Here is a 21,298-nt window from a genome sequence, read left to right as displayed (position 1 = left end):
AGGTATATAGTAAAATCTATAAATCTAAAAAAGTTAAAACAACTAATAATTTAGAATAGAGGGAGTAGTTTTTAATTCAAGCATAGTTTTATCACAAGGAATTGTCTGTTCAACGAACAAGTCAGCAAGCGATCTCACTCGATCAGAAGCGAGAAATTTAAAATGTTGCCAGGAGCCTTTTAAGCTAATTACAGTTACTATAATTCACCAAGTAAGTTACATGTAGTGTACCAAAAATCCGGCTGGTGAAGTAGAGTTAGTGTACACCAAGAATCCAAAATATGAACATCTTACAACAACAAATTTCCCCTACAAAACTAAGAATTTAGGCAGGGAGAGCTGCGGCCGGTGTGGCTGGGGGAACCCGGTTCTCGACAGGGATCTCCACAAACTCAGAAAGAATTGCCCGGAATTCGTCTCCGTTCAATGTCTCCTTCTCAATGAGCACCTCAACAATCTTGTCAATTGCCTCCCTGTTGTTCCTAATGTGGCTCAAAGCGATCTCATAGGCCTCATCTGACAACCGCTTCACAGCCGAATCAATGTCCTCCGCGAGCTTCTCCGACATGGAGTTCCTTGCCATCATTCTCATTATGACATCTCCACTCTGTGCTCCGCCCTCCATCAGAGACCATGGACCAATCTCTGACATACCAAACGTTACGACCATCTGCATAAATATTATGATCTCAGTACAGTCAGCAACAAAGATTAAGTTAATAGTTGAGACAAGAGGTCTACAGATTTCCAACAATTTTAGCAGGCTCTAGCATGTTGCAGCATGGTTTTTTTAGAATTCATTTCGTAGATATCAGTCAGAAACCACAAATGGTTCAGAAGGAATTGCAAAGTTCTGGCTACTATTTCCAGTTCATATTGATAAAGCCGCATATAAAGGGAGCATACCTGCTTGGCTAAGCCGGTGATTTGCTGCAAGTCACCAGCAGCTCCCGTTGTCACCTCAGGCTCTCCAAATATGACCTCCTCAGCAGCTCTACCACCAAGACCACCAACAATTCTGGCAAAGAGTTGCTGCCTGGAGATCAGCGTTGGGTCATCCATTGGGATAAACCATGTAAGACCACGAGCTTGACCCCTTGGAACTAAGGTAACCTTTTGGACAGGATCATGGCCAGGTGTCAAAGTTCTGCAAAGAGATTTCCATAAATGAATGGGATTGCATAGAAGTTTGACATGGAATGTTTACCAGAAAAAGAACAGAAAAAAGGCACACAAATAACTCAAAACTGAAACCACAAAGATACCATGTGCTTCTCAGAGGACAAAAACAGAAATAGAAAAGGTGCCACTTAGTACATACACCACAGGAACGGGCCATTAGTTAAATAACAAGTAGAAGTTGTACTCTATTCCAACACCAAATAACTGCCCTGTCGTTCTTCTAATTACCAGACCATTTAAGACAAGAAAATTAGCTAGCCAGCTTTACAAACCACATTAACACAAGCACTACCTAGAGTAATTGAAATACTTCAAATGCACAACTAAGAAACCCACCAACCTAAAGTAACACAATTCCAATCCAATGCTTAAGATAAAGGAGAAAATATCTGCAAAGAGGAAGATTCAAAGAAAATGCCATCTCTTACCCGCAAATCGCATGCCCAACTTCATGGTAAGCAACAAGACTTTTGCTCTTCCCATCTGTCATCACAGTTCCTTCCATGCCAGCCACTATTCTGTCAATTGAATCATCAATCTCTTTTGAAGAAATTGCTGTCCTCCCACGTCGGCCTGCCAGTATGGCTGCTTCATTCAGAAGGTTTGCCAAGTCTGCTCCACTGAACCCAGGTGTTCTCATTGCTATGACATCAAGAGAAACATCAGGATCAAACTTCTTGTTGCCACCGTGCACTTTCAGAATCTCTGTCCTTCCACGTACATCAGGAACATCAACAGACACCTGGGAAACAAATTTCAAATTAAGATCTAGATAGCTTTCAGGTAGTGAATGAAAGATGACTCAAGCTCTGAACTAAATGGATCAGGCCATCAGCTTAGTATTAGGGGAAAAAAACTAGACAAACCTAAGAGGAACTAGGTGGAGGCAATCAGCTTAGTAATCTACTCCCTCCATTCCAAATTATAGGTCATTTTGGCTTTTCTAGATCATAGTTTTTGCTACGTATCTAGACTTAGCGTATATCTAGATGCATTAATAAAACTAAAAAGCCAAAACGACCTATAATTTGGAATGAAGAGAGGACAAAGGAAATAATATGGGTGTTGAACTTTCAGCTATAAAATGGCTGGACTTAATTTTTGCAAGCATGCAGTTGACAACTTCACTAAGACAGAAAAATAAATCATGATCAAACAGAATGACTTTAACTGGAACAAACACTCACTTAACTACTTAACTGTGTTAGGAATGGAATGCATTGACAGATAGAATCCATACAAATGTTAACATCCAAAATTCCAAATAAAAAAACTAACCTGTCTGTCAAAGCGTCCAGGCCTAAGTAAAGCGGAATCCAAGATGTCAGCTCGGTTAGTGGCAGCAATAACAATAATTCCAGTGTTTCCCTCAAAACCATCCATTTCAGTCAACAGTTGGTTGAGAGTCTGCTCCCTTTCATCATTTCCACCACCAATACCTGTACCTCTTTGCCTACCAACAGCATCAATTTCATCAACAAACACTATGCAAGGAGCATTCTCCTTGGCCTTCTTGAAAAGATCACGAACTCGGGAAGCACCAACACCAACAAACATCTCCACAAACTCAGAGCCCGAAATTGAGAAAAATGGCACACCAGCCTCTCCAGCAATTGCCTTGGCAAGCAATGTTTTACCAGTTCCAGGTGGACCAACAAGAAGAACACCTTTAGGAATGCGAGCACCAACAGCAGTGAATCTTTCAGGCTTCTTCAAGAACTCGACCACTTCCATGAAGTCTTGCTTTGCTTCATCAACGCCAGCAACATCATCAAATGTAACACCAGTGTTGGGTTCCATCTGAAACTTGGCCCTAGATTGACCAAAACCAAGGGGAAAGCCAGGACCATTGGGTCCACCAAGGCCACCTTGTGCCCTTCTTGACAGCAAAAATAGACCACCAATGAGGATAAGGGGGAATGCCAAATTTCCGATAAGGTTGAACAGAAGGGAACCAGAGTCCTCCTGGTTGCTGTGTGCGGCAAAATCAATGTTCTTTTCCCTCAACTTCTGAAGAAGCTCCTGGCTTAGACCTGGAAGCTGCACACGGACTCTCTGCACACGATTGCCAAGCTCAGGAGAGATGGCCTCCACGATAGCAATTGTCCCATTCTCAAACAAATCAACCTTCTTCACTCTGTCCTTGTCAAGGTACTCAAGGAACCTCGAGTAAGACATCCTTGAGGAAGAGACACCCTGCTCATCAGCGAGAGCTTTCTTAGCACCCAACAGGGTGGGCAGCCCAACTCCAAGGTTCCCAAGAGCAAGTTTAAGGAACTTCCTTCTGGCATCACTGGTCTTGTGCTCCAAGGAAGCAGTCACTGACACTGGCCTTTGTGTAACGCCGCTTGAAGTAAGTACTGAGAAGGGAAGCACCCCCTTTGCAGCAAGGCTCATAGATGGTGGCACCATCTTTGCTCACTGAAAAATGGACGGACACCATGTCAACAAGAGAAAATAACAGTTGCTGCAAAGTAAAACAAAAAAAGGGGGGGAATGGGTGTTCAGGAGCTTAATTTACTGTTCTATATCATTAGTTCCAATTTAATTTGACTGAAACAATCAATTTAATTTGACTGAAACAATCACGGGTACAATTTTTTAGTCCCAATGGAATTGCGAATGGGTATATGGAAGATCTCTGTGGAGAACCGAAGGACGTAGAATGCTTCGGAACAAGTAAACACAGAATATGATTCATAAGAAGATTTTCTATTCAAGAGCTACTAGTAATTACACTAACTACAAGCGACCAAACCATTCTGTCCCTTACTCAACTGCAAGTCTGCAAGCAGGTACAATCATCAGCCTTCTAAGGTATGATCATCCATATACAGTCACCCGTCAGGCCTTCTCCTTGAAAATCGACAAGCTAATTCAACAGAACAAGCTTTTAAAAAAATCGCTATCCTACTGGCGGATCCTAGTTTAGCACGACACACCGACACTCCTACTTCTCCCCTCTCTTCAAGCTAAACATCGAGCCACAAAGATGCTGCAAGGCCCGCTCCCAACCCAAAAATCAAGCAACGCAAAAGCAGCTTGAGAACCCCAATCCCTCACAACACCAGGCTCGATTCAACCAACCTGGTGCTAGAATCAATCACCAAAACGCACACGCGGAATCGCGGAATCGAAGACGCGCACGCACCTGTGTGTGTGGACCGGAGCCGGAGCCGGAGCCGGGAGGTGGGGGAGAGGGGAAGGAAGCAAGGCCGAGTAGCCAAGGGATGGAGGGAGCGAGCGAGCGGAGTGTATAAGTAGGCGAGCACACTGGCGAGGCGAGGCGAGGCGGACGAGCGCAGATTTTTCTCCCCCTCCGCTTGTTCCGGCTCCCGGTGCGCGGTTGCGTGGGGATTGTCTCGCCGAAGAAGAGAGGTCGGGGTGGGGTTGGGGCCTTGGGCGAGGGGCGACGTGGGCGGCTCGGCGGCCACAGCGTCGATAAGGAAGAGATGAGCCCACCTAGACGGAGTTGCAAGCAGACTTGCAGTAGCCAAGAAGCCCAGCCGCCCAGGTCCTGGCTCCTAGCTCCTGGAGGTGAGCGAAGAAATATCAGAAATTCTTCCTGGTCCAAGTGAAAAATCTCCGCTTTTTTGGGGCGTCATTTAGGTGTCGTGGCAGCTGAACTCAACTCACGTTCTCTTTCTATCTGATAAGAAAACTCTTAAGTTGGAAGTACTTGGACTGCTTGGTACCAGAAACGCCAATGGCTGCAAGTAGCATTAGCTGTTCGTAACCCAGCCGTCCATTTCTTCGTACGGTCGCCCAGGGGAATTCACGATTTCACATTGCAACCACCAGTGTTTCAGCACTGCCACCTCAATGTCTAGCACATGTCTATCAGTTGAAATGTTAAGCATCGGTGTAAAATTCTTCATGTCGGCCGCGAGCCGTTTTTACCGCCCACACAGTATGTGAATGTTTGCATGAGCCACGCAGTATCATCACCCTCAGCCTTTGGAATGAACTTAAGGAGATCACAAAAAATAAATTTATCAACAAAAATTGACGAAAGGATATTTGTAAGGAACACAAGGCAAGATAACAAAAAAAATCAGATAATTGTAAGGAACACAAGGTAAGATAACCAAAAAAATTAGATGCCTATTTGCACAGCAAACATGATAGTGCATGCTACAAGGCGAATATTTAACCCTCTGAGGGAAAAATAAGTTTTGCAATTCTAAAATTTCATATATTCCTGGACTCTGAAAAATGCAGCTTGTAAACATCGTTCAGATCAACTCAAAAGGCTACTCCAGCTAACAAAGGTCATGCTCTGCATCCAACTATAGTGAACAAACACTGACAAACAACTTAACAGCCTCTGCTTTCTCCGAAAAACGTTTATCTCCTCTGTTTTCTTTATGTTCTTCCCACAGCAAGTTGCCGTCTCATCCCAACAGATAAGCATAGTCAGAAAGATGTCAAGGCACACAAGAAGTAGCCACCGTATGTATGAATCATGGTGTACAAGACTCACGGGATTTTTCCTTGGATAATATCAATACAAACTGAACAAAACCGGTGCCTTCACGCTTTACTTGCTGCGCTTCAGATCATACACGACACATGCGTCTGCAGCAGTTTTCATCTGTACACAGGAAAATACATGGATGTCAGAATTTTGAGCTTCATATTGAATTTACTAACCAATCGCACTTTATAGCCAGGTAGAATATGCGACCGTTCTAGCACCATATAGACCTAAAATTCGGAATGATGACATGTGACAGTATGGCAAAGATTATCATGGAACACCTGACTACACCGTAGGTACAAATACTGCATCGTTAGTACCCCATTTTTTCACCTTTTATCTATCTACATCTCTTGTGATGCCACAGTTTTTCCAGCTAAATATATGCAAATGTGCAAATAGAAAGGGATCGCAGGAAAGTTCAAGTGTGAATACCTGAATGATATTGGTAACTTGTTTCACTGCCCAGCCAATTAGAGTGGAAACAAACACCAAGACAATGAGGGGGCTTTGATTCAGGATACCTCTGCATACCTGTTAAAATGTTGATACAGAAATGTCATATGCTATATGATTCAGATGTCAACTGGAAAGGGCAAATATGGAAATGATGCGATCTTACACCAAGCACGCTTGTCGACTTGTCATCAGCAAAGAGAAAGAGGATAATATATAAAACCTGTAAAATTAGGTAAAAGAAATAGGTTAGAGGGTGAAACATACTAAGATTATTTTCTTAGCTGAGTAAAAGCTTGATAGATGTGCTGACTGTAGAGATATTGCTCAGTCCACAACACAACATTCAACTGTCATGTTTTCAACATTTGCATGAATTGAAACTGCAGAGCACAATCATAGATTTTGCAGATAGTGCAATGTACGAACGATCACATACCTCACAAGAAACACAACAGAAGGCCATGAATGGCCTGTACCCGTAATATAATTTCAGAAGCCAATTGCCTGTGTGCTTTACATCCTTATGGCTAGTCTTACCTGACAAGAACGAACTAGTACAGAAAATATGTCATCACATAGTTAGCAACTAACAAAGTTGAATATAAGAAACTCTTGAACAAATGAGCAGCACATAACACATGCATCATAAAAGCATTAGACAATTATTGAAGATGCAATTGGTAGTCAAATTTATTATGTTCCCTCGATTAACTTGAGAACAGGTTTAGGTGCTGACTGGAAAGACAAACTGGGAACTTGCAAGAACTGAACAGAATGGTAGAGAAAACTGACCTATACATTTGAAACCAGTGGCTTGTAATATCCAACCCAAGCAGTATCAAGAAGACCAAGCCAGGCCTGTAAAAATATTAGCAATTAGAATCTTTAAGCGGCATTGATGTTCAAAACAAATCGATACAAGCAGTTCTGCTTTATGTACCTGTAAAATTGGGAGAGAAGGGCCAACAAGCAAGCAGTGCTAACCCTGAAGAAGAGCAATGTGAGCTGTGAAATTATTATTCACAATACATATCCAGAGTTCAAAGATTTATTCAAGGAGTACCTATCTGTAACCATGTCCAACACAGCTCCAAATATTGATGCTGATTCATACAATGAGATAATCTGATCAGATAATTTCATAACTTACCAGATAGCTTATACACTAGGAAAATAACAGGACTAAGGAGATTTTAGCTGAGACCACTGTTTCAGCATAATAACCATTTGAAAGTTCTTAAGCATACCGTGCAATGAGATTTCATCGTAGCAAAGAAGTCAGAAATTAACCTTCTTTACACATGGACAAGCTACATGATTTCAAAACAAGGAGAATTTGAACTGTTACCTTGATTAAACTTCCGTGCAAACCAGCCATCCACGCCATCAAGGACAAAACTGACATGTTTGCAAGGATGTCAGAACCATATACTTAAATCATTTGCATAGCATATTGAACACAAGTGGTCTGCAGATAAATCTAAGAGACTCACCTGATGAAGTAAAGGATAGCAAAGAGTGCCTTGTTGGAATAGCAAACAGCAAAAGCTATGAAATTTATGATGATCCTGAAATACCCTGCACAATGACAATTCCTGAATTTTAAGTCACATATGCCTTGTTGGTTGAAGAATATACGCTATTAAATTTCTGGTTTCTTTTGTGTTGCTATTCTAGGGCAACAAAGTGGAACAAGACTACGATACAGATGGTGCTTCTGATATAGATACTAGAACAAGAATGAAGTACGAAATCAATGACAGAAAATAGGCAATGTTTCCAGTTGCACAAGTCACTAATGGTATTATCCAGTTACTTTGGGATATAAAGAAGAGGAAAAGAATACAAATAATTGAAAGATGGGTTTGGGAACAGAAAGATACCAATAATATTAGGGATGTAAAGATAAACTGGTGGCATTTTCTCAGACGATACTTGTGCCACGGAAGATCAGGAGCAATTAAGTTCTCGGAGACATGCAGTTCCTCACTTGATGGAAGCAGTAAACTTATTGGGGTTCCTGTAAGATAAGTATATCATTACAGTATTACACATATTGATCCAAATAATATATATTTCTTACAAGCAATCGATAGTCCGGGGGGGGGGGGGGGGGGGTGTTGAGGAGATGAGGTTAAGCAGCTTTCCGACTCTAATTCATTTGCTCCATGCGAGCCTAGTTGAGAAGCTGCACGCAGATGCATGAAGGGATTCGTGGTGGTACCCTTAGATCTCGTTTATTTAAGCTTTTGGAAATTTTGGATTACTAGCTTTTGAGATGTACTTAAAAGCTAGAAACCGAAAAGCTTATGACATGGTGCTTCTACTAATTTTTGAGGCCATTTGATTTTTAAACGTCCTAAAGCTGATGGTTCAAAAATATTGAGAAGCTCAAACAAACATCACCTTAGAAGCGGCATTGCGACACCGGGGAAAGCTGCCACGCTGCAATGACGCCACACCTCTCAACTCCATACGCAGCGACGACACCCAGCGAAGACGCATGATAGTCGATACCCACCGAGAAGAGTTGTGGACGTGGCCCATCATGCACGCACCAACAACATTGGCAGCATCAAGCTCCATCGGCGACAAAGCCAGCTCCATAGCGAGCAGATAGTCTGTTAACATTGTATCCTGAGTTCCTGACCGTTCATTTCTTATGACAAGCATGCATCGTCTAATCTCATGAGATGTGCATTTGAGTGAAGTGTCCTCTTCCTACGTAAACGCAGCTCCTCTTTCTTTCTGTCTTTCTTTTTCAACTTTGCAATGAATTCTTCTATATATGATTATTTTCACTATATGCAAGCAGTACGGTTACAACGTATACAAGTCAAAACTCATTGTCACAACAAAAGGTCAAAAGCAAAAGGATAGAAGAAGTGAAATAAAACTTGCGGAATGGGGGGAGGCTACGACAATTTCGCTTCACTAATCTAGTGAGATCCGCCGGATCTTGCACACCAAATGGGCAGTAGGGAGGTCGAGCTGGCTTCCGCCCTCTGATTTGATCAGACCACGGACCTGGTCCCTCGGGGTCGAGACGCAGGCGTGGAAGGTGGACAGGAACGGAGGGATCGGCATCGAGAGTGCAGAGAGGACGTTGTTCAGGTACTCAATGTCCGCGGCGAGCTGCTGCGCGCCTCGGTCGGTGATGTAGTGGATTCCACGCAGCTGCTCCATGAACAAGGCAGTGGCACCCTCGGCGACCTGATACGTGGAAGCAGAGATGAGAATCAAAACTTGATCGTTCAAACATCAATAGTAGACTTGTGTTACGAGTTACGATAAAATGTGGGAACATTCAAAGTAAACTTCTATTCAATTGTGGTCAGCATATCAAAGATAATTCACTCTTCCTATATAGTGTCCAAATTAGCACTGAACGATAGTAGATTTTTGCGTTTCACAGGTACATAAGTAGAAAGATTTCCCATATATTACCTTAAAAATCCACTCAGTGGCAAAGAACTGGGCTTCGTCATTGCCAGCCTCGTTGCCTGAGATACCTTCTGCGAGTGGCTCCAACTGCTGTGGTAAAGTGAGGAGATACTCTCCAACACTGGTTACATAAGCTTGCGGGTAGGCGCTGAAGCTTGGAAGAGGAAGACCACCCTGTTCCTCCACCGATGACCAGATTGGGAGGCGAGCAACCTCACTGAGACGTTGCCGAACTTTAGATATGAGCACATCATAGACGAATTTATTTACTGTGTCTGAGAAGGTTGCAACTCTCTGTGATGTGAGAGGAAGAGCATGGAACCTTGGATCTTTTGACTGTAACAAAATAAATAAAACATTAGTCGGAGAACATCAGGGCAGATAAACCTGGGTGGGAAAATCTGCAGGGCATGAGTAGGTTCTAAGCAGAACCTAGTTTAAATAACTAGCAATACAGAGCAGAAAAGGCAAGTTAAAATGATTAGAACACAATTTCCTCCGAAAGCAGATATTCTAGATGAATCCTAGAATGTACTCCTTATGTTTCTACAGCGACTACTCAAACAAGTAAATATAGAAAAGCAACTGAATCTGTCATTTGTCTACAACAACAACAACAACAACAACTTAACCTTTTGTCCCAAGCAAGTTGGGGTAGGCTAGAGATGAAACCCACAGAAAACATGAATAAGAAACATAAAAAGGGCACAAGCCAAAGGAAGAGTTAGGGCTTAAACAAAAAGTAACAAAAGTCACGGTACAGGTACGTTAATTGCTAATCTCCAAGCGCTCCTATCCATAGCTAATTTCTTAGCGATATTCCACTCCTTAAGGTCTCTCTTAACCGTCTCGTCCCAAGTTAGTCTAGGTCTACCTCTACCTCTCCTTACATTATCTCCCCGCTTTAAAACTCCCCTACGCACCGGCGCCTCGGGAGGCCTCCGTTGTACATGTCCAAACCATCTCAACCGATGTTGAATCAACTTCTCCTCGATAGGTGCCACCCCGACCCTATCTCGAATCTCTTCGTTCCGAACTCTATCCCTTCTTTTATGCCCGCAGAACCAACGCAGCATACGCATCTCTGCTACACTCAGTTGCTGGACATGTCGCCTTTTTGTAGGCCAACATTCAGCACCGTATAGCATCGCCGGGCGGATCGCCGTCCTATAGAACTTACCTTTTAGCCTCTGTGGCACCTTCTTGTCACAAAGGACGCCAGAAGCCTGCCGCCACTTCAACCAACCGGCTGAAATTCTATGCCTAACATCTTCATCAATGTCTCCATCTTTCTGAAGCATTAATCTTAGATACCGAAAAGTATTCTTCTTGGCCACCACTTGATCTTCGAGGCTAACGTCCCCATCCTCATGCCTAGTCGGGCTAAAGTCGCACATCATATACTCAGTCTTGGTCCTACTCAGTCTGAACCCCCTCGACTCTAACGTGTGTCTCCACAGCTCCAACTTCATATTAACCCCTGCCCTACTCTCGTCAACTAGCACCACATCATCAGCAAAGAGCATACACCAAGCGATATCACCCTATATGTCCCTTGTGACCTCATCCATCACCAAAGCAAATAGATAAGAGCTCAATGCTGACCCCTGATGTAGTCCTATTTTAATTGGAAAGTCACTGGTATCGCCATCACATGTTCGAACACAAGTCATCGCATCCTTGTACATATCCTTGATGAGGGTAATATACTTAGTTGGGACTTTGTGTTTTTCCAAGGCCCACCACATGACGTCTCTCGGTACTTTGTCATACGCCTTCTCGGGTCAATAAAGACCATGTGTAAGTCCTTCTTCTCCTCTCTATATCTCCCCATCAACTGTCGTACTAAGAAAATCGCCTCCATAATCAACCTCCCAGGCATGAACCCAAAATGGTTTTGGGTCACCCTTGTCAATCTTCTTAGGCGATGCTCGATAACCCTCTCCCAAAGCTTCATCGTATGGCTCATCAGCTTAATCCCCCGGTAGTTAGTACAACTTTGAACATCTCCCTTGTTCTTGAAGATCGGTACTAATATACTTCTCCATTCCTCCGGCATCTTGTTTGCCCGGAAAATTAGGTTAAAAAGCTTAGTTAACCATACTACCGCCCTCTCGCCCAGGCATCTCCACACCTCAACGGGGATGCCATCAGGACCCATCGCTTTACCTCCCTTCATCCTCTTCAAAGCCTCCCTGATCTCTGCCTCCTGAATCCTCCTCACAAAGCGTCTGTTGGTATCATCAGATGAGTCGTCCAACTCGAAGGTAGGACCCTCATTTTCCCCATCAAACAACTTGTCGAAGTATTCTCACCATTTGTCCTTGATCTCCTCATCCTTCACCAGAAGTCGATCTGTCCCATCCTTGATGCATTTGATTTGGTTTATGTCCCTTGTCTTCCTCTCACGGGTCCTAGCGATCCTATAAATGTCCTTCTCTCCTTCCTTCGTAACCTAGCCGTTAATAGAGGTCATCAAAAGCCTGACCTTTCGCTACACTTGCAGCTCGCTTTGCAGACCTCTTCGCTAATCTATAACCCTCGATGTTGGTTGCGCTCTTGTCGAGGTGAAGGCGTTTGAAACACTCCTTCTTCTCCTTAATAGCCCTTTGTACCTCATCATTCCACCACCAAGTCTCTTTCACTTCCTGCTTGCCTCCCCTACTCACACTAAACACTTCTGAGGCCACCTTCCGAACACATGTCGCCATCTTTAGCCACATATCATCTACATCTGCTCCTTCTTCCCAAGGCCCCTCGCCTAGCATCCTCTCCTTAAACGTTTGTGCCTCTTCCCCTCTAAGCTTCCACCACTTCGTTCTCGCAATCTTGGCACGTTTGTCCCGGTGGGCACGTACATGAAAACGAAAATCCGCCACCACAAGCTTCTGTTGGGGGGCAACACACTCCCCAGATATCACCTTACAATCTAAGCATGCACGTCTATCCTCTCTCCTAGCAAGGATAAAGTCGATTTGGCTCGAGTATTGTCCACTATGGAAAGTCACTAGATGGGACTCCCTCTTTCTAAAGAGGGTATTCGCTAACAGCAGGTCGTAGGCCACCGCAAAATTCAAAACATCCTCCCCCCCCCCCCTCGTTCCTACTACCATACCCGAAACCCCCGTGTACTCGCTCATATCCTACATTAGTCGCTCCCACATGGCCATTGAGGTCTCCTCCTATGAAGAAAAGACATTTGTCTAGAATGCGAAATTTTCATCCAACACAACTAATCTGTCTTTTGCAAGAAAAGACACATGGTAACTCATGGAAATAAGAAATGATACAATCTGGACCATAGACGGTACACCAAAGATAAGATAGCTCAGGACTTGGTGCTATGGAAACATGAGTAATTAAAGATTCATCTATCAAGTTCAACCAGGTGATGATTGCAGATCATGCATCACTCTGCAAGTTCAATCAATATTCTGATGTACAGCTACAGTCAAGAGACACAAGTGATGACTCCTGTGTTGTAACAATAAATGCGGAAATTTAGAACAATAACACTTACCTGCTCTAGCACAGTTAAGAGCTTCTTAGACTTGTCTGGCAGATCACTTAGGCGAATAGCTGCAATATCAAGTGCAGCTCGCCCTCCAAGAGGCAAGTCTGCATTCTCATCAGCAATTGCTTCGGGTGATTTATCCAGGCTTGAACCAAAGCCAGAAAGAGAAAAGTTTGTTCCAATCCTGGCAAGCGTGGCTCTTAAAGAAGCTTCAAATACTGAGGTTCTGCTAGTCAGGCAATCAGCAACTGTAAGAATCTGCAAAGCACCTTGAACAATAGACCATTCTTCCTCTTCAGAAACATCTACCGATCGTTGTGCTTCCCTTTTCTCTAAACCTGAATCTTTCTTCAAGCCATCACTCTCCAGCCCACAGACTATCCTCAGGGATTTCAATGCTTCTTGTAGATTAGATATGTATTGAAGCATGATGTCATCAAGAGCAATTACCAGTTCATCTGCCTCTGTACCACCAGTAAGACCAATGCATCTCTCCACAGCTGCTTCAAGAAGCACTATCATTTGCGGGATGGATTCCTCCATTCTGCGGACAGTTTCGCTCAGCTCTATACCCTGTGCGCCAACACCACGAGGGACGGCCCCACGGATGTCAATACCTGCCATCTCAGCAGAAAGTATAGCACGCTCCATCTGCCCATACCTACATGACACCCAAAAAATAGCATGCAGCACTAAACGCTTAGTATTATAGCATCAGTTGTGTCAAAGAAATGTCATAAACGCAGCTGGTAACAAGATGCAACATGATGCTGTTGTTGTTTGCATTAGCCAAAACTGTTCAAGTGTTTACCTGGCTTTAAAGGTTTCATATGGGGAATAAATAGCTTTCAAAGTATTCAGCACAACTGCAAGATCTGATTCTGAAAATAAGTGTTGAATGTTCCTAGCAAAAGTGCCAGTCATATTGTGCAGTTCAATTAGTGCTTGCAGATGCTTATTCTGTAACTTGGTGCTTTTTGGTAAGTCGCCTGATAGAACGTCCAGTATACCTGGGTACAGAGAAGAAAATTGCAGTTCATTCTGAAGAAAAAAACAAGCATGATCATGGTTTATAACTATGAAATTAGTGAGCAGTTTACGAATTACCTTTGGAAACAGATCTGGTTTCAGGAACAACATCCCCAGTTGCTATGTTGACACGAGAAACAAAGCTTGAATTCAACTCACTCATGGTCTCCACAAGTACTTTTGGTACCAGTGATTTGTATTCTTCAGGGAAAGCAGTCAAGCACCTGTGAGCATTAGTGTAGCATCCACATGTTAATTTGCAGTTCTGATGGGGCTTATGCCAAATATATTACTTAAAGGCTGCTTCGAAAAACTGACTTCTGTTTAACCATTTTAGAACTAGAATATTTTAAGTTAGAGCAAAGGGGGAGAAGATCACAATAAGCATACCACTTCCATTCTTGTTCAAGGTAAAGCAGTGTCTCATCATAGAAATTAGGCAGCCAGCTTGAGAATGAGAGACCATTAATGCTATCACCACCAAGCTTCTCCATGTCTACTCTGCTGGCTCTTTGCTTTAGGTCAAAATCTTCCCAAAGTTTCTTTAGAGGTTTAACATGGATTTTAGTGTACTGCGCCTCCAGTGACTTGAACCTCTCGATACGTATCAGTATACCACGCAGATCTTGCACAGCATCAACCTTTCAAAAAAAAAGGTTTTGAGTAAAACAGAGATGCTTCATGTAACTAATACAAATTACTGTTTCGTGGCGGGAGATACCTTGCGATTAGAAAGTGCATCCACTAAACGAGGCTGCACCATTTCATCTAACCTTTCTTCCAATACTTCAAGCTGTTTTCTCACATTTGCAAACTCTGCAACCTGAAAGAAACTTTTTTATAAGCAAAAGGAACAGGTTTGTGTATGCAGTTTGTAATTTTTTACAGAGAGTAAAACACCTCTCCGACTGCTGACAAGCAATGTCTCATCGTTGCCAGGGTTTCTGCAGCCTTTGGAAGATTGCCACTAGAAAACACATCCTCAACACTCTGACTCAACTGAGCTAACCCAGCTGCATCCTGCCATTCCATCAAACAGACTGTTATAAATAATAAACAAGAATTGAACATGTTAGTAAAACAATACTCCAGTAAGGTGTCATGATCTATAACTATACATAGACATTACCTGCAATGTTGTATATGCTGCTTCCATGCGTTGTTTCACAGTATCAATTTGCGCTAGTGCAGCTATTGACTCAGCAGATGAGCCCTCCGCCTGGTTGGAAAAATAAACATGAATACTTCGTCAGCTGCCACCTTGGCAAAGTGTAGCTGGAACTGAATACAGTGCAACAAGATGGAGCGAGCTGAGGCAAAGGGAGAGGCTAGGACCGCCCGAGAGATTAGTTTAGTACTGTGCTTGCGCAACTGAAGGATGAGAGATATTTTTAGGATTTTGCGTCTCGTTCTACAGGACTTTATTATCTGAAGTATGTCACTATTACTGGAATTCCAGGGCTCGTCGTCTTCTTTTTTTAAAGAAAAATATGGAAAGTTTTATGGACATCAGTTCTAAATGTCTGAATTGATCTGAATGTTAACTTTTCCATAACCTTAATGTCACAAGTACATAAAATGGCCTACACCCCATACTAATCTTATCACACATATCTGCTAATGGAACTATGTCAGAATATAGCTTGGTTTCAAAAACCCTGGCACATTTTGAGACCAATTTTTAACTAGTAACAAAATGAGACAATAAACCCTGAAACCGGAATGATCAAACTAATGCCTCAGTTGTTAACTTGGCACTACTTGTACACTATAATTGTATGCAGGTCATATACGTGACATGACTAGATTAAAAAAAGTGACATGACTGGACAGGGAACGTGAGATCCAGATCCACTTTAACTATTGCAAAGCAACTAAGCGCGGTACTATTTCAAAGCTCCAGGTAATCCGTCTCCGTTTCGCGTAATACTCGCATGGGAATGCCCGTGAGATCCAAGTCCAATAAGGAGAGAGCCTGAGGGACGGAGGCGCGTACCAGGTTGAGGGATTGGAGTACGGAGGCGAGGTGCCCGCGCAGGGCGACGGCGTCGTCGCGGAGGCGGAGCGCGTCGCGGCACGCGAGCGGGACGCGGCGGAGGGCGTCGCCGCTGTCCCGCTCGAGCGCGGCCGCGGCGTCGTCGGCCGCGGCCCTCAGGCGCTCCTCGGCGTCGGCGAGGAAGCGGTCGAGCGGCTCCGACGGGTGCCGCGCGTCCAGCGCCGCGTTGATCCACTGCTTCGGGTCGAACCCCTCCGCCCCGAACTCCGACGCGTCCACCACCACCATTTCCTACGCACGCCTGGACCGCGCAGCCGTGGCGGACACAGCAGTAGGGCGACGCCCTACCTCCCCCCGGCAGCGAGGACCCCCACCTCACTCTTCGAGCTCAACAACTAGATCCAGCCACTGGCGTTCAGGACTCAGCAGGAGGATGAAGAAGCCAAGTCGGGAGAAGGAAGAAGAAGCAATGAAGGGGTATGGGCCAGCGAATGGGCCACTGAATGAAGGAGAGTCAACTTTTCGTGGGCTGAGAACTTGACTTAACTGCCTGAAAGGGCTGCTGAAGGAAGGCCCAGCAGTCCAACACAACTACAGAGGCCCCCGTTGAATTCAGCCCGTTCCACCAGATTCGCCGCGGCAAGGCAAGCATGGATTACAGGAGAACTCAGGACTTTTTTTAAAAAAGGGTTAAAAAGAAATTTAAATTCAAAAAAAGGGTGCCGGTTTGGGAAATTTTGAAAAATGGGTACCTCCCGCCCAATGAAAGAGCGGGATGACGCATCCCGCCCATCCAACGGGCGGGGGGTCGGCGGGGGGAGGAAAACCTCTTCGCAGGGGCCTCTTTGCGAAAAGTCAGGCGACATCCCGCCCTTCCAACGGGCGGGGTGTCCTCCGAGGGGCCTCCCGCCCGTTGGGAGGGCGGGACGTGGGCCTCCCGCCCGTTGGTTGGGCGGGACGTTCTGGTGAGGGGCATCCCGCCCCCCCAACGGGCGGGAGGCCCAACCCGCCCATCCAACGGGCGGGATGTCCCCCCCCCCACTATTTAAGCCCCCACCCACCCCCTAATTCTCATAAAATTCATCAAAAATCAGAAAAAAGAAAAGGAGGAGAGGAGAAGAGGAGAGGAAGCGGCGAAGCCCTGTCCACACGTCGGTTTGGAGGTATTATAATCGTATAATTATTAATTATTTTTACGAATATTTGTTAGGGTAGTTATACGTAGAATTCAGTATTTTGAATAGTTTTTAGAAATATTTGTTAGGATAGGTCTATTTTAAATAGTTTTGAATATTTTAACAGTTGGTAGATATATTTCTTAGTCTAGTTATATTTTAAATAGTTTTTATAATTGCAGTAGTTTTTAGATATATTTTTTAGGGTAGTTATATTTCGAATAGGTTTCGGTATTTTGAATAGCTTTTAGAAATATTTCTTAGGATAGTTATATTTTGAATAGTTTTTATAATTGCAATGGTTTTTAGATATATTTTTTAGGGTAGTTATATTTCGAATAGGTTTCGGTATTTTGAATAGCTTTTAGAAATATTTCTTAGGGTAGTTATATTTTGAATAGTTTTTATAATTGCAATAGTTTTTAGATATATTTCTTAGGGTAGTTATATTTTGAATAGTTTTTATAATTGCAGTAGTTTTTAGATATATTTTTTAGGGTAGTTATATTTCGAATAGGTTTCAGTATTTTGAATAGCTTTTACAAATATTTGTTAGTTTAGTTCTATTATAAATAGTTTATAGTATTTTCAATTGTTTGTAGGAATGTGTCTTACGGTACTTATATTTTTCATGGAGATATGGCGCAGACACCAGAGCTCCTTGACGCGCACATCGATGAACGGCACAGGTCGTACCTGGCTGCGGTGGAGGGGCAGGAGCTTCACGAGTTGCGCCCTCGTGTAGCAAAGGAGTTGTTGCACCTGGACGACCGCTGGCTTGACAGGTGATACTTTATATTTTTTTACGAAACTAATATATAGCGTGTAAGATAATTGTAACCACAATGCAAAATATACAGGTTACGTGAGGCTGGTTTGCTGCCACTCGCACGTATGCTTCAGGCCGGCGACGGCCAAGACGGTGGCGCGAAGAAGCGGATGCAGCTGGACCGCTCTCTACTTGCAGCGTTGGCGGACAGGTGGCGTCCGGAGACGCACACGTTCCACTTGCCGTGCGGGGAGATGGCCCCCACGTTGCAGGACGTGTCGTACCTGCTCGGGCTTCCCATTGCGGGTGAAGCTGTTGGCCCGGTTGCCGTGCCACCTTTCTGGAGGGTGGAGCTGCAGGAGCGGTTTGGTCCAGCGAACCCGCCACTTGTTGTGAACGTACCTGATTTGCCCGGCCCCGCCAAGAGTTGGGTAATACAATTTAGGGTAAGTCCAGTTATTTTTTATTTAATTTAATTGAATCATATGTGAGTACCTCTAACTTTTGAACAAATATATTACAGGCTCAGGATCTGCACCCTCTGGCTGGGCAGTACGAGGTGTCACGATACCTGGAGGCGTATCTGTTATGGTTGTTCGGCTGGACTCTTTTCTACAACTCTACCGGCAATTACGTGGACAAGGTGCTCATGCAATACGCGCGCGCGATTGCGGATGCAGAGCCGGGCCAGGTACCTGGGTGGAGCTGGGGATCGGCAGTGCTTGCTGCGACGTACCGAGGTCTTTGCCAGGCCTGTTTGAAGACGGAGAGGACTGCCGTCATCACAGGCTGCCCACTTCTGCTGCAGCTATGGTCGTACGAGCGATTCGCCATAGCACGTCCCCTAATCAGCGAAGAGCCTTATCCACCCGAGATGTACGGGATGTGGGACGAGGATAGCCCCACGATGGGTTCGCTTTGGACCGATCGACGGGTAAGTTCTTTTAAGCTATTTAATTTACTGTTGTACGTTTCTGTATACGAGGAGTACCGATGCAGTTGTGTAATTTTTTCAGATGAGCTGGGCACATCGGCAGGTCCGAAAAGCATACCCTCAGTTCGTGTCCGAATTTGATCGGATGCGGCCACAGGATGTCATCTGGACACCGTACACCGCTGCAGCTATCCAGACACGTGCGCCGCATGGGTTGTCTTCCCTCTGCACGCGTGACGAGGAGTACTGGCTGACAAAGGCGAACCTAGTGTTCGATATTCTCGTCGAGCCGTACTGCGTCGAGCGTGTGATGAGACAGTTCGGGCGACGACAGCAGTTTCCTCTCGTACCTCGAGCGTTCCAGGCCGTGCCGCGCAACGTACACGAGTAAGTTTGTGATAACACGTTTTGTATGACTTATATATTCGTTATCATAAAGCAATGTTGAATTTCAAATGTTCGCAACAGATATTCGCGCAGGGGATATCATGCCAACGAGGTGAACTGGGTCGTCAAGATGCAGGAGTACGTGCAAGGGTGGCTTCACGCACGTGACGATGTGTGGGACGAATGGCACCCACACACGGACGCGTCATACGACGCATACCTCCGCTGGTACCTCCTTCGCACGCGTCCGTACGTCACTCGTTCACGTATTCATGACGCGGAGGATCAGCACCAGCCGACCATTTCTGACACGTATCCCTCGTACCGTGATGAGGACCACCGTGGCGCGGTACGTGTTTCGTAACTTGAATTATTAAATCTTTTTTCTAAAAGATCGATACCAATAGTAATCTGCATCCCATTACGTATGCAGATCGATCTGATCAACTTCGCGGAGGTCGAAGCTACATCTCAGATCACGTTGATTGAACGTGGAGTGCGTGTACCGGAGGCACAGTACAAGGACAGCTTCCGTAAGATTCAAGACAGCTTGACGCGAGCGTTACGTGCACTGACGTGTCGCGGCAGAGACGACGTGGGGACCTCCAGTTCATCTCATGCGTCCGCCCACGTGTACACAGCTGGCCCGTCGACCTCTACAGCACCGCACGCAGCGTCCAGCGGTACTGCCGCTAGTTCAAGCTGTAAGTTCTTCATAATTGCCATTTCAATCACCTATGATTTACACGACTAACTTCATTTCTTTTTGTAGTCATGCACTCGACGGCAATGGGACCTCCTCCTGCAAGAATGGAGCCTCAGACGTTTGGCGCCTATGCTCCAGGAACGTCTCTCCCGTCAGGCTCGAGGCCAGCTGCACCGTACTCTTATGGCTATGCTCAGCATGCATGGTCGACGGGAGCTCCTGCATACGGTGGTCCATTCGGTGTGCCGGACTGGGACGACTGGGAGGGCGGCTCCGCCACTTGGTCAGAGCTGGTGGGCGGCGGCGCCGAGCCTGACATCATTGGTCCATCCCAGACATATGACGCTCCAGGTGCACAGTCCCAGGATGACCCCTTCACACCTGCACCTCCTCCGCCTCGTCCTCACCGTGCTCCAGATGCATTTACGTACTTGGAGGACCACATACGCCGACGGCCTAGGACTAGGGGCGGGAGGCCCAAGAGAGCGCGAGGTCCGGAACATGCGGAGTAGATTCTCCTGATTTGGTGAACTTTTTATATTTGAACTGTTTTTGTATGATACTATTTTCTTTTTAATCGGTTGATCTATCGTACTGTCGTCATATTCGGATTCTACGTTGCAAAACGTTATCGTTTAACCATCTTCATACGAATTTTAGATACAGCAATCTTCTTCGTAAAATTGAATTAAAATTTTATATGTACACAAAAGAATATGGCGAATCAATATTGCATTTGAAAACAGTCTGAATTTCAAATAGATTGTAAATCATAAATTCCAAAGGAAAATAACAAAAAAAAATGGCTCTAAACATCCCGCCCACTGACCGGGCGGGATGCCTCCCGCCCTCTGGCCGGGCGGGATGCTCCCTCAGGGACCCCTTCGCGAATAAGAAAAATTTTTTATTCGCGAAGGGGCCCTCGAGGGGCCTGGAAAAAGCTTTTTGAGCATCCCGCCCGCTGGTTGGGCGGGATGTCCCCGGCCCCACGCCTCCCGCCCGATGATCGGGCGGTGTCAGACCCGGGGCCACGGGGCTGTGTACATTAAGGAGTCCGTATTGGACTAGGGGATAGGACATGTCCTGTACCTCATTTATGTTGTATTCTACTCGCATGCGGAGTAGAACTAGTCGATACAGAAGGAAACTACTCGAGTTGTACTTGAGTACGACTCCTGAGCTAGTATCAGGCTAGGATTCATGTAACCCTGTCCCCCCGGATA

General features: G+C 45.0%; 3 protein-coding genes across 4 annotated transcripts; all 3 read right to left on the bottom strand.

The window, feature by feature from the left end:
* Positions 1-153: 153 nt before the first annotated feature.
* On the bottom strand, positions 154-4,597 carry LOC112888754 (ATP-dependent zinc metalloprotease FTSH 2, chloroplastic). The gene is made up of 5 exons (XM_025955077.1): positions 4,334-4,597; positions 2,461-3,603; positions 1,611-1,924; positions 907-1,147; positions 154-670 (listed from the first exon to the last, which is right to left on the bottom strand). Exons 2-5 carry the CDS (start codon positions 3,592-3,594, stop codon positions 326-328), a joined length of 2,034 nt encoding a protein of 677 aa, XP_025810862.1. The 5' UTR covers positions 3,595-3,603; positions 4,334-4,597; the 3' UTR covers positions 154-325.
* Positions 4,598-4,930: 333 nt separating this feature from the next.
* Positions 4,931-8,161, bottom strand: LOC112889530 (probable CDP-diacylglycerol--inositol 3-phosphatidyltransferase 2). 2 transcript variants are annotated; one of them, XR_003228128.1, is made up of 11 exons: positions 8,005-8,161; positions 7,615-7,699; positions 7,470-7,519; positions 7,185-7,224; positions 7,062-7,106; positions 6,914-6,979; positions 6,558-6,672; positions 6,285-6,341; positions 6,098-6,196; positions 5,666-5,776; positions 4,931-5,149 (listed from the first exon to the last, which is right to left on the bottom strand). XR_003228128.1 is itself a non-coding variant. In XM_025956222.1 (10 exons), exons 1-10 carry the CDS (start codon positions 8,039-8,041, stop codon positions 5,723-5,725), a joined length of 648 nt encoding a protein of 215 aa, XP_025812007.1. In that variant the 5' UTR covers positions 8,042-8,161; the 3' UTR covers positions 5,267-5,722. The 2 variants fall into 2 exon arrangements, 1 of the variants encoding a protein (XP_025812007.1); XM_025956222.1 differs by lacking the exon at positions 4,931-5,149 and having other exon boundaries at positions 5,267-5,776.
* Positions 8,162-8,874: 713 nt separating this feature from the next.
* On the bottom strand, positions 8,875-16,553 carry LOC112890168 (conserved oligomeric Golgi complex subunit 7). Its single transcript, XM_025957045.1, has 10 exons — positions 16,105-16,553; positions 15,238-15,327; positions 15,009-15,128; positions 14,830-14,931; positions 14,499-14,749; positions 14,187-14,332; positions 13,891-14,089; positions 13,086-13,740; positions 9,569-9,901; positions 8,875-9,334 (listed from the first exon to the last, which is right to left on the bottom strand). Exons 1-10 carry the CDS (start codon positions 16,390-16,392, stop codon positions 9,056-9,058), a joined length of 2,463 nt encoding a protein of 820 aa, XP_025812830.1. The 5' UTR covers positions 16,393-16,553; the 3' UTR covers positions 8,875-9,055.
* Positions 16,554-21,298: the final 4,745 nt, after the last annotated feature.

The sequence above is a fragment of the Panicum hallii genome, chromosome 4, assembly GCF_002211085.1.
Source record: "Panicum hallii strain FIL2 chromosome 4, PHallii_v3.1, whole genome shotgun sequence".
Classification (NCBI taxonomy): domain Eukaryota; kingdom Viridiplantae; phylum Streptophyta; class Magnoliopsida; order Poales; family Poaceae; genus Panicum; species Panicum hallii.
This window is presented reverse-complemented; position numbering and strand designations above follow the sequence as displayed.

Coding starts and splice junctions, on each gene's coding strand:
- LOC112889530 (XM_025956222.1), bottom strand. CDS start 8,041: ATGCCACCAGTTTATCTTTACATCCCTAATATTATTG. Junction 7,520..7,614: donor GCTATCCTTTACTTCATCAG/GTGAGTCTCTTA, acceptor CAAACATGTCAG/TTTTGTCCTTGATGGCGTGG. Junction 7,225..7,469: donor TGCACGGAAGTTTAATCAAG/GTAACAGTTCAA, acceptor TGTATGAATCAG/CATCAATATTTGGAGCTGTG.
- LOC112890168 (XM_025957045.1), bottom strand. CDS start 16,392: ATGGTGGTGGTGGACGCGTCGGAGTTCGGGGCGGAGGGGTTCGACCCG. Junction 15,129..15,237: donor CAGCATATACAACATTGCAG/GTAATGTCTATG, acceptor ATGGAATGGCAG/GATGCAGCTGGGTTAGCTCA. Junction 14,333..14,498: donor CTTGAACAAGAATGGAAGTG/GTATGCTTATTG, acceptor TAATGCTCACAG/GTGCTTGACTGCTTTCCCTG.
- LOC112888754 (XM_025955077.1), bottom strand. CDS start 3,594: ATGGTGCCACCATCTATGAGCCTTGCTGCAAAGGGGGTGCTTCCCTTC. Junction 1,148..1,610: donor GTTGGGCATGCGATTTGCGG/GTAAGAGATGGC, acceptor ATCTCTTTGCAG/AACTTTGACACCTGGCCATG. Junction 671..906: donor TCACCGGCTTAGCCAAGCAG/GTATGCTCCCTT, acceptor ATATTTATGCAG/ATGGTCGTAACGTTTGGTAT.